Source organism: Alligator mississippiensis, chromosome 4, assembly GCF_030867095.1.
Source record: "Alligator mississippiensis isolate rAllMis1 chromosome 4, rAllMis1, whole genome shotgun sequence".
Classification (NCBI taxonomy): domain Eukaryota; kingdom Metazoa; phylum Chordata; order Crocodylia; family Alligatoridae; genus Alligator; species Alligator mississippiensis.
This window is the reverse complement of record NC_081827.1, coordinates 156,934,478-156,948,311: the sequence shown is the minus strand read 5'-3', so window position 1 is coordinate 156,948,311 and position 13,834 is coordinate 156,934,478. Positions and strand designations below refer to the sequence as shown.

At 48.9% G+C, this 13,834-nt stretch overlaps 1 protein-coding gene across 1 annotated transcript in view; it reads right to left on the bottom strand.

Annotated features, from left to right (window-relative positions):
* MRC2 (mannose receptor C type 2) overlaps nucleotides 1–10,608 on the bottom strand; it is a 109,240-nt gene extending 98,632 nt beyond the window's left edge. Inside the window, exon 1 of the mRNA XM_006259206.4 lies at nucleotides 9,937–10,608. Within this exon, the coding sequence (XP_006259268.2) occupies nucleotides 9,937–10,036 (100 nt within the window). The 5' untranslated portion in view covers nucleotides 10,037–10,608. The remainder of the gene's footprint in view (nucleotides 1–9,936) is intronic.
* Between the last annotated feature and the right edge of the window lie 3,226 nt (nucleotides 10,609–13,834).

Sequence of the window (13,834 nt, the reverse complement as noted above, 5' to 3'; positions counted from 1 at the left end):
CAGAGCCAAGCATTAGCCCAGCCAGAATGACAGTGGGTGAGAGCTTTGCAGCGGGTCAAGGCTCAAGCACAGCCATTGCCAAGGTGGGGAGCAGTGGAGGGCCTGGGCCATGAGAGCACAGGCCGGGCAGGGCTGTGCAGGGAATATTGGGCAGCAAGTACCGGGCAGGAGCCACACTCTGGGGGCTGTGATGGACACGCCACGCAGTAGGGCCAATCAGGAGCAGCAGCTCTTCAAACACAACCTGTCACTGCCAGGCTGCTGTCCCAAGATGCCCAGCATGGGGTCCCTCCCTGCAGGCTGTGTTGAGTGCTGATGATCCCTCCAGTCACTGGGGCAGGTGGGTGGGCGTGGCCACTTTGGTGCTGGGGCTCTGGCTTGGAAGCCAGGAGCTGCCTCCTCTATCTTGGCAGGCGTGTCTATTGCCATCGGGCATCCCAGCCAGGGCCGTCCTCTAAACTTGAGCTGGGCTGGACTGAAGGACCTGCACGGGGCGGGCATAATCCCTTGGCAGGCCAGATCCAGCCCATGGGCCGTATTCTGCCCACCCCTACCCTAGATGCTGCTGAAGACTGGTTTTCATGGGTGGATCTCTGATCTGGAAAAGAGCTAAAGAGCTGTGAAGTAAGAGAAGAGACCAGAAGCCCTGGCAGACAGCAAAATTCCCCTAAGAAAAGTTAGTTTCATTAGTAGAGCATCAAGGCTATTAACAAGGATTGATGAGCTTTAACACCTGTGAAATTAAAAACAATTAACTGGTCACTGTACTCAACCGTCATTCGAGTAATACCAGAGCTGCTACACTGTGAACCAGGGATCAAAGCAAGGTGCTTCTATCTCAGATTTTTAAAAAAGCAGCTTCGTCGCTTAATACATGCACCCCAATTTTGGGGGGCTAATTTTGGGTGAAAAGATGTGTGCTGTATGCAAGAAAATATGGTATATAGTAAGAGAAATGGTATCTGTCCCAAGGCCTTACAATCTGAATAGATGTGGGGGGAGGTGATTTAACCAATGAGGCTCAGCTAGGATAAAGACCCCAGAGTCCTAAACATGTCTGTGGCTGAGCACTTCAAGCCTGGATCTTGACTGAGGTCCAAAATTCCAGGAGGAAAGGGAAAATAATAAACGCAGGTGAGGTGTTTCAAGTCAGACCTCTGTGATGGTCAGAGGTGCCCATGCTGAGAAACTTCCTGGGTTATAGCTGTGTTTATTTTCTCCTGCCCCCAACCCTTTTAAAAATACTTGTTAAAAAAGGAAAAGAAATAAATAATTTCTAAGCACAGCTTTGGTTAGTGTTCTGCTTCCCTTCCAGCATCCTCCTCAAACACAGCCTGTCACAGAAGAGACCCAGTCAGGCTTGCCTGGTGCTGGCTGGGGCCTGACTCAGCAGGAAGTGGATCTACACACTCAGGCCAAGAAGTAAAAGAAAAGTAGGGGGTTTTTTGTGAGTTGTTGTTTTTTTTTCTTCTTTTTTTAAATCTTACTAAACCTCAAGAAAAGTAAGCCCATCTCTTGCTCCAGGAAAAAAAGTAAAGCCTCTGATGGGCTGGATTTGCATGTGAAACACCCTGAAGCCTTGTTCTGAGTAATAAAGAGCCAACAAACTCCTTCTGGCCATGGCAATGGCACATAGCAAAGATGTTGTTTATGTGGTGAGAGTTACCAGAATGCCCTGTTATTCAGATCTGATCTTACCTCTGGTGAAATCAACAGCCATTTCTTCTACTAGTTTCAAGGAGCTTTGGATCAGGCCTAGATAGAGCATTTAATCTATAGGTTTTACGATAATTAACAAATGTCTGCAAATTAATCTGGTCATCCTTGCACATTCTGTGTAGGACATAGGGCAGAGTTTCTCAACCTTTTAAACTCAAGGCATCCCTCCATAACTCCCCTGGATTAGGTTACACTCCAATTGAGAACCACTAGAAAATCTCATTTTACCTCCTTTATCTCCAGGTTGCCACCAGCACCAGATGAGACAGCCTTATGCACCTTTATTTCCAGAAGGGATGTAGGGGGCAGATGGGGAAAGAGCTATGGCAAGAGCAGACACCCCTGCTTGAATAAGGGTTTGCTCTCCTCCCCCACTGGTTGGCAGTTTATAAATAAGAACTGCAGGTTTTGCAGACACTGAATGTAGCTATACCCTACCTCAGAGGTTCCCATACTTTTTCTTATTGCATACTCCCTTCCAGATTTACCAGCTAGCCGCATACCCCTATCAACATACGTTTTGTATTTTAACCCCTTAAATGCCAATTATAACAAAAACTAAATCTGCCATTACACAATTTCTCCTGGGTACCCCCCACAGAGATGTTTTGCATACTTCCAGAACCCCTACCCTACATGTAGAGAGTCCCCCTACAGACTGCTGCCTGCATTTCCTATTTACAGCCAAACTATCAGCCAATAAGGGACGGGAGCAAAACCTAATACCAGCAAGGAACATCTGTTCCTGCCATAGCCATTTCCCCATCTGGCCCTACATGCCCTTTCCAGGCACAGAGACTTGCAGAGCAGTTTCACTTGGCTGGGGTGGCAGGAGCAGCAGCACCCCTAAAAGGGTCTTGCAGCACCCAAGGGCACTGTGTGACCCCAGGTGAGAACCACTGACATAGGCTAATTTATGGATAATTATTTTACAGAGAAAGCTTGTGCCTAGAAATGTTATTTGCTCAAGGTCATAGGGGAATCAGTGGCAGAGTCAGGAGCAGAATCCAGGAATCCTGTCTCTTAATATCCTAATCTAAACACACTTGACATCCCTACCACTCTATACAAAACCAGTGCATATGCTCGCGTCTTCCCAGAGCTCCATTTACTTCCATGGATCCAAATACAGAAAGGAGGCCATGATGCAATCCTCCTAATTCCAACACTTAAGCTCTATCCAAGTGTACCATACTCAATAATCTTAAAGAGCAAAATTCTGCCTTTGGATTTGCATGACTTTCATGCCAGTCAGAAAACAGTGCATACAACAAAGGGAAGAGAGAGGATCAGTAACCCAACCAGCTCCAAATAGTCACCATTGGTTTCACCCACCACTTGATTTTTGGTTACCAAAACATGGGCCCACTGTTCACCCTGTCTGTTCAATGCAACTATGATATTAAAGCCATTTTCAAGGGACCAAAGTGTGCCCAAGTAGTAATTGTTATTTATTATTCTGAATTATTTGTATTGTGTTAGCACTTATGGGTGTTTGTAGATGACACTCTAAAGCAGGTTTAAAGTGGGTTAAATGCCTTTTGCACCACTTTAATGGCACTGCTGTTTGTACATTCGGTGGTGTATTGAGCGTTAATTCCAGCCGCTGTAGCACTTTTGGCAGCGCAATGAGCCTTAAATGACTTTGGGGCACAGCAAATGACTTTGGGGATCTGCAAAGTAAAAAAACCTCCGAGGAGTTTTAGTTTCTAAACCCTACAGCCATGGAGAGATGCAGCAGGCCCCGTGCAGCTCAGGCTGTGCAGGCAGCCTGAGAGCAGCCCAGGAAGGCAGGTTCCACAAAAAGAAAGAAAAAAAAAAAAGTGGCGAGCCTGATCTTCCCACCGAGCCTGCCTGCCTGAGCTGCGTGGGGGCCCAGTGCTTCCCTCCACAGCTGTGGTGCCCCCTGGGACTACTCAAGCCAGGTGTCTGCAGGCAGGTGCTGCCGGAGGGGTTGGGGGGAGCCACTGCTGCTGTAGAGGGAAGTACCAGCTTCTCCCCCCACTCCCCCTCAAGCTCAGGGACTGCTACTCTGCCTGCCAGCAGCTCGCTCTTTCCCACGCTCACCACTGGAGAGGCAGGTAAGGAGAGGCTCCGACATTGGTGTACATGACACAGGAGTTTATTTTGCCCTAAATTGAAGCAGTGTTTTTAAAAAAACACTACTTCAATTTAGGGAAAATTAAACCCCCGTGTCGTGTACAACAACCCCCCTCTCCCGGTAGCTTAGTCCCAGGCTAGGACCCCATTGCACTAGACTCTTTTAGAAGCCCAGAACAAAAACTTGGTCCCTGCCCCAAAGCACTTGCAATCTAAGTGACAAACGTGGAAATATTTTATCCACATGCAGAAATGTTGGTCATTGCCAAGAAAGGCTAAAAAGGTGGTAATTTCATGGTGGTAATTTAGTGAAAGGCTAAAAAGGTTGTAATTTAGTGAAATACATGGGCCAGTTATAACCTTTATGTCTCTTTATGTAGCTCTACACATGAAGGCTATATTGGCATATTTGCTGCTAGTACTGGGTACCTCAGTTTTTAAGAGAACAATTTGATCTCAGTTTTCAGTGTTGCTGAGCTGAGCATGTGCAGCTCTTGCAAACTTCATCCCGGAGCATGGGGATCAGAGGTGGAGGGGGCGTGATCACAAACTCTGACAAGTAAGCCAAGTTGGGCACCTAAAAAATCAGGACTATTTTTAAAAAACTCAAGCCAAAGCATTTTACAAACAAATATTGGAGCAGGAAGAATTTTGTGACTTTTGTTGTTGTAAGTAGCAAGGTCACTGAGAAGAGTTTTTCATTTTATTTACCATCCTCCATAATGTGAGCCCAAACACAGCTGCTTAATGCTAAGGCATGAGAAACAGAAAGGGCAACAAAGGTGTTTGGGGTATGGAACAGCTGCTGTCTTCCCAGGAAAGACTGAAAAGTCTGGGACTCTTCAGTTTGTAAAGGACAAGGTTGAGTGGGGATATGATAGAAGTCTAGAAAACCATGCAGTGTGTGAATAAAGTAAATAGAAAACGTATTCACTAAATCCCACAATACAAGAACTAGGGGGCACCCACTGAAATTAGGAGGAGGCAGGTTTAAAAAAAACAACAAGATCAAGTACTTTTTTTACACAGCATGTGGTTAAACTTCTGGAACTTGTTGCCACATGGGGGTTATGGTGGCAGACAGTATAACCAGGTTCAAAAAGGGATTAGGCAAGTTCATGGAGAACAGGTTCACGGGGAACTATTAAACAAAACACTCTGGGATGAATCCTCTGTCATCCCTAAGCCAACGACAGTTCGTGACAGGGAGGGTATGACAGGAGATGGGCCACTATAGATATGCCCCATTCATATACTCTCCCTCTAAAGCTTTTACTACTTGCCACTGTTGGAGATAGGGTACTAGGCTAGATGGACCATTTGCCATAGCCAGTATGGCACTTCTTACATTCCTAAACAATAATCAAGTCTAGATTCAGCTAAGCTGAACAACCACTGCAGCTGAACAAGCAATTGACTCAGAGGTGTGGGCTCTGGCCCAGGAGAGCTGTGTTCTGCTCCTGGCCCTGCCACCCACCTGCTGTGTGACCCTGGGAAAGTCATTTAATCTCTTTTGACCTTTCTTTGCCCTAGATCCTACCTGCAAACATTAACCCTATTGGTACATTTAATACACTTAAAACAGAAGCACCCTCCCTTCATTTGAAGGCAGATATTTATTCCAACATGGGAAGGAGGACAACCTAGCAGGCAGACCAGGCCTTAGACTGTAAACTCTCTCATGGAAGTATAAGGGTAAAAACTGAAATAAATGAGTGTTGAATTGACTGAAATCAATGAGGATTTTGCCACAGCCTTCGACAGGGGTAGGATTTCACCTGGTACCATGAACCTTGGAATAGACTTGTGGGTGCCAACGTACAAGAAATAATTCATACCCCAAATGATCACCCACAACAGGAAACAGTGTAAAGCGAATGGAACAGTGTTCTAACCAAACCTGCTAAGCCAAACTGTGCTCCAGTTAGCTTGGATCTGACAGCAGCTATAACAATGAGGGTAATTAACCATGGGAGCAGCTTGCTGAGGAGTCAGTGATTTTATTGCCAGAAGAGGCCATCTGATCATGTAGCCTGGGTGCTCACATTGCATACACAGCCCAAGAAACTTGGTGGACTCCACCCTCTGGAGTATGTAAAAGGATGCCTTTCTCCTAGACATATTTTAGTTCAGACACAAGTTACAGGGCTTGAAAATGTTCATTTATGTAACAGGAAAGAATAATTCCATCAACTGTAGGAATCCCTGTGTTGTGCAAGAGGTCAGATGAGAAGATCACAATGGTTCCTGCTAGCCTGCAAGCCTTCTCTGTGTGAACTGGGAACAGTGCTGGGAAGCCCCAATATGTGGCATTAACTAGAGTTAGTGAGAAAATAATGACTGCTGCAAAATGTTGACATTGGGACTCTTCAGCGGATCTGACCAAGCTGTGGAGATAACCGAGATAACAACAGCAGCAAGACTATTGCTGGAAGGAACTACAGTCAGAAGGCACAGCAATCCTTAATGCAGATGTCTCCAGACTATACAGACCCAGGTGATGCCTTGCCTCCAGTTCACTCTCTCCCTGGGGGAGATGTATAGCTCTGCAAGGGGAGCCTAGTGATCACTGGCCCCCAGGAGTTTCTCCAGGAGGTAGGTGCTCTGTGTCCCAGGGCCAGCTGCTTAGGATCCAGATTTTACCTGCAGCGTCCCTTTAAGGCAGGGGTGGGCAAAATGCAGCCCAGAGGCCGGATGTGGCCCACTAGGCCATTCTATCCGGCCTGCGGGGCCCCTAAAAAATTTAGAAAATTAATATTTATCTGCCCCTGGCTGCCTGTCATGTGGCCCTTGATGGCTTGCCAAAACTCAGTAAGCAGCCCTCCGCCCAAAATAATTGCCCACCCCTACTTTAAGGCAATGATGTTCAACCAGGGTGCCAATGGGGTACCACAATACGTTTAGCACCATTAGGTAAGCAAACTTGATACATAAGATAGACCCAGAAATTTCAAACAGGAATCAAAAGCGATCAAAACATTTGCCCTGTTGTAGTCTTTCTTTGTTCTTTGCAACAGAAGAATTACTCTATTACTCTGTAGTTGATAAATGAGTGAAAGCCAAGAGCTAGCTTTTTTTTTTTTGGGTTGCCTTGAGACTATGAGGGGTGCCTCCAATTTAAAAAGGTTGAGAACCACTGCTTTAAGAAAAGATAAGGATCAGGCCAGTAACTGTGAAACAGCTTGTTTTTATGACTAATCTGCTCAGATCACAACTCAAAGGGAGAGTCCTTTCCAAACTGCAAGCTCAGCTCAGTGCTGGAGCATCAGCCTGCTCCATACAACCCCAGCCACAATGAACCCTGCTGACAACGCGGCACACTGTGTGCAAAGCGAAGAAGGCAGCCTGCTCAATTCCCTTCCCCATTGGGCTGGCAGCCCCAACTGAAGCACAAACTCTTGTGGTCAGTAAATTAAACAGCCCTGACTCACTAGGGGCAGGAGCAGAGACAGGAAACCCAGTTTTTGCCACAGCAGATCACAGTCATACAAGCAAACTGAAATGCTATGGAGTTAGTGCTCCTTGCATGGCAAGTTTGGGAAGAGAAGGGAGAAGCAGAGAGCAACTGGCAGGGGAGAAAGGAACTGGATAAAAATGGAGCAGAGAAGGAGACCAAGTGGAAAATGAATAGAGAATTGGGAGGAAAGGAGCAAACTGGGGAGGAGAAAATAAACAGAGCCCATGTGCTATTCAGAGGTCACCCACTTTTGCCCAGGGAGCACCAGAGCAACTGAAAGGAGGGCTTTTGAGACCTAATTCTAAGCACAGACATCCCCTTTAGCTGGAAAAGCATGGGTGGAGGTCTTTAAATGTAATTACCCTTGGAATAAAAAGCAGGGGTTTAAGATTACAAGGGATAGGAAGAGTTTCTGAATTCAAAGCAGTTTTGCAAACTCCACAAATAGTTGGAGAGATTCATGCAGCAGGGGTGTGCACCCTCTTGCCCCTGGCCAAAACCCTCCCTAATGAACCTGGCCACTGATACAATACTACACTAAACTCTGCCCCGATACCCACAGCTAGCAGAGGACAACCCAGAGCTCTGCCCTCCCAGTCTTGCCTCAGCATGGAAACAAATGAGAACAGCCAAACACTGGTGCCCCATTTTACACAGGGCCATCCTTGGGGCCCTTTTTTTACAGCATTAACTGGGCCTTACAAGACTTGGGTTCTTTTTCTGGGTCTTCCCCAAAACTCTTGTTTGCAGAACTACCTTAGTCACTGGGGAAATCAAAAGGAGCTAGTGCATGATTACCTTAGAAAATGTGGGCCATAAAAAGAACTACTCTCACTTACAGTAAAGACCCTGAAGCTCTCCATGCCTCACTTTCTCATCTCTAAATCAGCAACATCATTGTTTACTTTCCATTACTTTACTGACACTGCTTTCTAAATTTTGTGGGCAATCTGATGAGTTCCCTCTTTGTGCCTCTGTTTCCCCTCCTAGTCTTAGCTTGGATTGATTATTTCAAATATAGTTCTTTGGGACAGGAGCTGCCTCTTAATAGAGATCAGTACAGCACCCCACACTTGGTTTTTACTGAAATCTCTAAATGCTATTGTGACACAAACAGAAATCATGCAAGTTTTGTGCATTACATCTTTTACAACTCCTCTTTCCATCAGTATTCTTCAGGATGGGTCAGGTCATACATACGCAACCAGTAACCTCAGAGGGTAAAATCTGGACCAGCATATTCTTGTCCCTATTGTTATTTTATACACAGAGGAAGAAAAAACAGCATCCTTCTAATTTGTCAGTCACAAATCTGGTTTAGATTTACAAAGCGTACTATAATAAATTAGGCCAAGGCCTTAAGTTTGTTTTCATTTTGGCAAACGTAGACAATTGTAATTTTTTTCTTTTTTGGATGCTAATGTGGCAAAATTAATTAAAAGAAGTGACAAAAATGGGCACCGATCACTCCTTTCTGGAAACAGACACATTCTGGGTTCTAAAACATTTCTAATGACTATTACATGGGATGTCTTGAAAAGCCACAGGCATCTGGCAAGAGTTTTAAAAAAAACCAACAGCTTTTGTCAGGAAAAATTAAAAATCATAGTTGATAAATTCCCATCTAGGCCCCATTCAGCAAAGCACTTAAGTAGCAGCTTAACTCCTACTGGGACTCAAGCCCATGCTCAGTGTTGGGCTGAATGAGGTGCTCTCTGGCACTGCCACCTGAAAAGATGGAATGGTTACAAACCCACACCAACCCTCCCACTTTAGACAAAAGGCTTCCATATTGCATCTACAGCTTCCAGAGCTGGCAAGCCAGCTCCTGAGCAGTTTGGTTCACATCCAGCCTGACCTAATAAACTCCTGTCCCACAAGACTCGCTCTCGCCCCCGCAGTCCCTCTCTCTGTCGCATTCTTCTCCTCTTATGATACAGCCTCCAATTCCTTGGAAGCCTCCTTCGGGCCGCACTGACTTTCTGTTTGCGCTTACCAGCCCGTGTCTTAAAAATAGCAGGAATTGGATTCAAGAGACACTTCCCCCCCTCTTTTGAGCCCGCCTGTCTGGTACCACCCCCAAGCTGTCCAGACTCTTGGGTGGATGTTTGCCAACTTAGCCAAAAACAAGGAAAGGGAAAAAAAATAATAATACAGCAACACGCAACCAAGCCACACAAGCACTCCTGAGCCTGCCTTGGCACTGAGCAGGGAAAAGTCTCTGGGTCTTTATAGACCTCTGGGGACTGACAAGCAGCGCACAAAGCGACGCGTGCCAGGTGGCTGTCACCTCCAGAGGCCAAGGGGCCCCAGGCCCTGTGCCTTCACATCCACCCCAGTCGTTGGCTGGAGGGGACATGCCGGGTGGATGCATTTGCTAAGGGACAGCACAGGCGGCGGAGTGGACCCATCTGGGCGGGCAGGGGGCACCTTTTGGAGCAGAGGATGGGGGGGGGGGGGTCATTATTTTTGAATGAGCTGTGCAGCCTCATTCCAGCCCAGCCCTGCTCCCGGCAGCCAGTCCTCCACATCTGGTTTCACTCAGCTCCTCCTGGAGCTGGCTCCTTCTCTCCCCCCCTCCACCAGAGAAAGGGGCGAGGGCAAGACCTCCTTGGCTCAGACGCCCCCCTGAGTTGGCACCCCACTTTGCAAGCCCCTACCTGAGCGAGCGGCGCCGAGTCCCGCATCCAGGCTCAAGAAGCACAAAGTGCAGCGCAGCAGCCGTGGCCATGGAGAGCAGGCGGGATTCAAGAGTTTCATGCCCGGGGATGGAGTAGCCGAAGGCGGCTTTTTTGGGGATGGAGGCTGGGTTTTTTTTCTCTGCCCCCCACCTCCCCGTCCCCTCTCCTGTCTCTCTTCCCTCCTGTCCTTGCAGCCTTGGTGGGTGAATTGACAGTTTTCTCCCCTCTTGCTCTCGCTCGGGCCGGGAGGAGGATGCAGGGACTGGGCTGGAGGAGGGAGAGGGGGGAAGGAAGGACAGCTCGAGGAGGAGGAGGAATACCAACCAAAAAAAAAAAAAGTGTCTCTCTCTGTGTCTGTTAATGGTTCAAAGCGAGCCTCAGACACTGCGTCACCGGAGAGCCGGGCAGTCCCTCAGTTGTGGGCCGATCCCAAAAAAGCTGGGAAGGGAGGGAGGCAGGGGAAGAAGAAGAATAAAAAAAAAAGTTTCGGGCTCGCAGCAGACGGCTGCGTGGCTTGGCAGGCGGCGCGGGGCTCGGGGCTGCTCCTTTGTTGGTGCCTCACTTGGCCGCGGTGCGGGGGAGGGGGCGGCCGCGCCTGCCCGGCCCGGGCTCCGCTGTGAGGGAGACCTCACGGCTGCAGCGCTGAGGCGGCGCGGGGCCGCCGGGCGCCCGCCCGCGTCTCGCCCCAGCGCGGGAAGCCCCGCGCCCCGGCCTGCCCGCCGCGCCTCTCCCGGGCAGACGTGGCGCGCATGGGGCCGGGGCGCTACTTGCAACCTGGCCGCCCTTCCTTTCGGGAAAGGTGGCCATGGCAAGTGAGCGGGGAGTGCAGGCGAGGCAACAGCGCCTCCTGACTCCCGCGCCGCTGCTTCTCCCAGGAGAAGGGCTCCGTTTAGGGCAGACCTTTCGCACCTTAGGTCCCACTGCCCATTTTATCAAAACACCCTGGCCCCACCATCACTGGCGAGGCGTGGGGGGCATGAAGGCCACGTGCCCCTGGAGGCTGGTGGGGCACGGCGAGCTCCCGCAGGCGGCCACAGCGCTGGTGACCACCCACAGACGCCACCAGCGGTATTGGCAGTGGCCAGCGGGGATTGCAGACACCGCCAGCAGTGTTGGCAGCGAGGGGGGTGGCAGTGTCAGCAGCACCCTTTCGCGGGGGTGCACCGTCACGCTCAGGGGGTGCACATGCACCCCCTATGCGTTGCCAATGGGAGGGGGTGCACGTGCACCCCTTGAGATCGGCAGTGTGCCCCCTGAAAAAAGTGCTGCCAACACTGCCTGCAGTGCCAACACCACTGGCGGTGTCTGCGGGCAGTTGACAATCCCCACTGGCCACCACCAATGCTCACCACCCTCCCCCTCACTGCTGCCATCTGCAAGCGGTTTCTGATCGCCACTGCCAGCGGTGTCTGCAGGTGGTCCCCTGCTGCCAACACCGCCGCAGCTGCCTGCAGGAGCTCGCTACTGCTGCCTTTGGCCAGTCGCTGTGCACGCCCCCCCCCCCCCCCTTTCCCCAGCCTCCAGGGGCACTCATCATTCATGCCCACCATGATAAAAACAAAACCCCACTTTTGCACTGTTCGAGATATCTGTTGATTTGTTTATTTGACATGCAAACAACTGATTTTTTTTCAAGCAGGCAATGAGTTGAAGTCCCACCTACACGACTGTCAAGTCCCACTGGTTGAGAAAAGCCGAGTTAGGGGACTGTTCTCCCAGAAGCTTCTCCAAAGGACTGGCCTCACCAGAAGATGCAGTTTCTTAGCTTATGTCTTCACAAAAGGATTACCTCAAGCTAATACTAGCTTAGCTGGAATGAGAGCAGCCCCCTGTGCAATGAGAGTCAGGCTGCCCAGCTTGGGTGAGCAGTGCCGAAGTAGTCCTGGTAGCAGCTTGCCTGCTCTGCTATGTCCAGTGGCAGACTTTGCCTCCAGACAGCCTGCTAGGCCTAAATGAAAAGCATTGCTGCACTCCTCAGTGTAAGAGGTTTTGTGCGTGGGTGAAGCTCGACTTAGCACCACCTCCCTTGGAAGTCCATTCCAAATTTTGGCCAGCCTTACTGTGAAAAAGTTTTTCCTGGTATCTAGCCTAAAACTGCTCTCTGTCAGTTTGTGACCATTGTTCCTTGTTACCCCAAGAGGTACCCTGGTGAACAGAGCATCGCCGATCCCTTGCTGCGTCCCCCTAATGAATCTGTAGACAGCCACAAGATCACCTCTCAGCCTTCTCTTGCGGGAGGTCCAGGTCCCTCAGTCTCTCCTCATAGGGTTTGTCCTGTAAGCCCCTAACCATATGAGTGGCCCTCCTCTGGACCCTCTCGAGTCTATCAACATCCTTCTTGAAGTACGGCACCCAAAACTGGGCGCGGTACTCCAACTGCGGTCTGACCAATGCTGCATAGAGGGGAAGTATCACCTCCTTGGATATATTTGTCATGCATCTGCTAATGCACAATAAAGTGCGGTTAGCTTTGCTGATGATTTCATCACATTGACAACTCATGTTCATCTTGGAGTCCACTATGACTCTGAGATCCCTTTCCGCTTCTGTGCTGCTAAGAGGGTCACTTCCCAGCCAGTAGGTATGCTGGATATTTTTTCACCCTAGGTGCAGCACTCTGCACTTACCCTTCTTGTACTTCATCCTATTGTGTACTGCCCACTTTTCTAACCTGTCCAGGTCTGCCTGCAGTCATTCCCTACCCTCTGGAGTGTGCACTTCACCCCACAATTTAGTATCATCCTCAAGCTTGGACAGAGTACACTTCACACCCACATCCAAGTCACTGATGAAGATATTGAAGAGTACAGGTCCAAAGACTGAACCCTGCAGGACCCCACTACCCACATCCTTCCAGGTCGATACTGACCCATCTACTACCACTCTCTGGGTACGACCGCTAAGCCAATCTGCCACCCACCAGACCATATAAACATCTGTCACAGCCTCTTAATTTATTTATGAGAATGGGATGAGATACCATATCAAATGCCTTGCTAAAGTCCAAGAAAATCACATCCACCTTTACTCCTGCGTCTAAGCATTTTGTAACCCTGTCATAAAATGAAACCAGATTGGTCAGGCATGATCTACCTGCTACAAATCCATGCTGGTTTCCCTGCTGCATTATTTTTCCTGCTGGACTCCCACAGATATGATCTTTCATCATCTTTTCAAAGACCTTTCCAAGGATGGAGGCGAGACTAATTGGCCTATAATTACTCAGATCCTCCTTCCTCCTCTTCTTGAAAATAGGGACCACATTGGCCCTTTTCCAGTCCTCCGGGACCTGACCTGAGCACCACGAGTGCTCAAACAGCCGTGCCAGTGGTTCTGCTATGACAACGGCCAATTCCTTCAGTACTCTTGGATGCAGCTCATCCGGGCCTGCTGACCTGAACACATTCAGTCCATCCAAGTGACTGTGCACCAAGTGAGTGTCAACAGTTGGTAGGCTGGTGTCCCTCTGATGCCCATCTAAGAACCCACTAGGAGACATATCATGACCTCTTTTCAAGAACACTGAGGCAAAAAGCACATTGGCTAGCTCAGCCTTGTCCCCCCTATCTGTCACTAATTGCTCCTTCTTGTTTAGTAGGGGTCCTATGCTGCCATGTGCCTTCCTTTTACTACCTACATACCTAAAAAAAAGACTTTTTGTTGTCTTTAATTTGTGTTGCCAGTCTCAGCTCTGTAGTTGCTTTGGCCTTTCTAACGACCTCCCTGCAAGTCCAGGCAAGTGTAGGTTTTGCTCTGACTTCCTTTTTTGCCCAGGCTATATTTATCCAATTTAGTTAACCAACTTCCTGATTCATTTTAAGTTAGGTACAGTATTTTTCCATCTGCTCCTTTCACCAGGTGCATGTCGCAACCACAA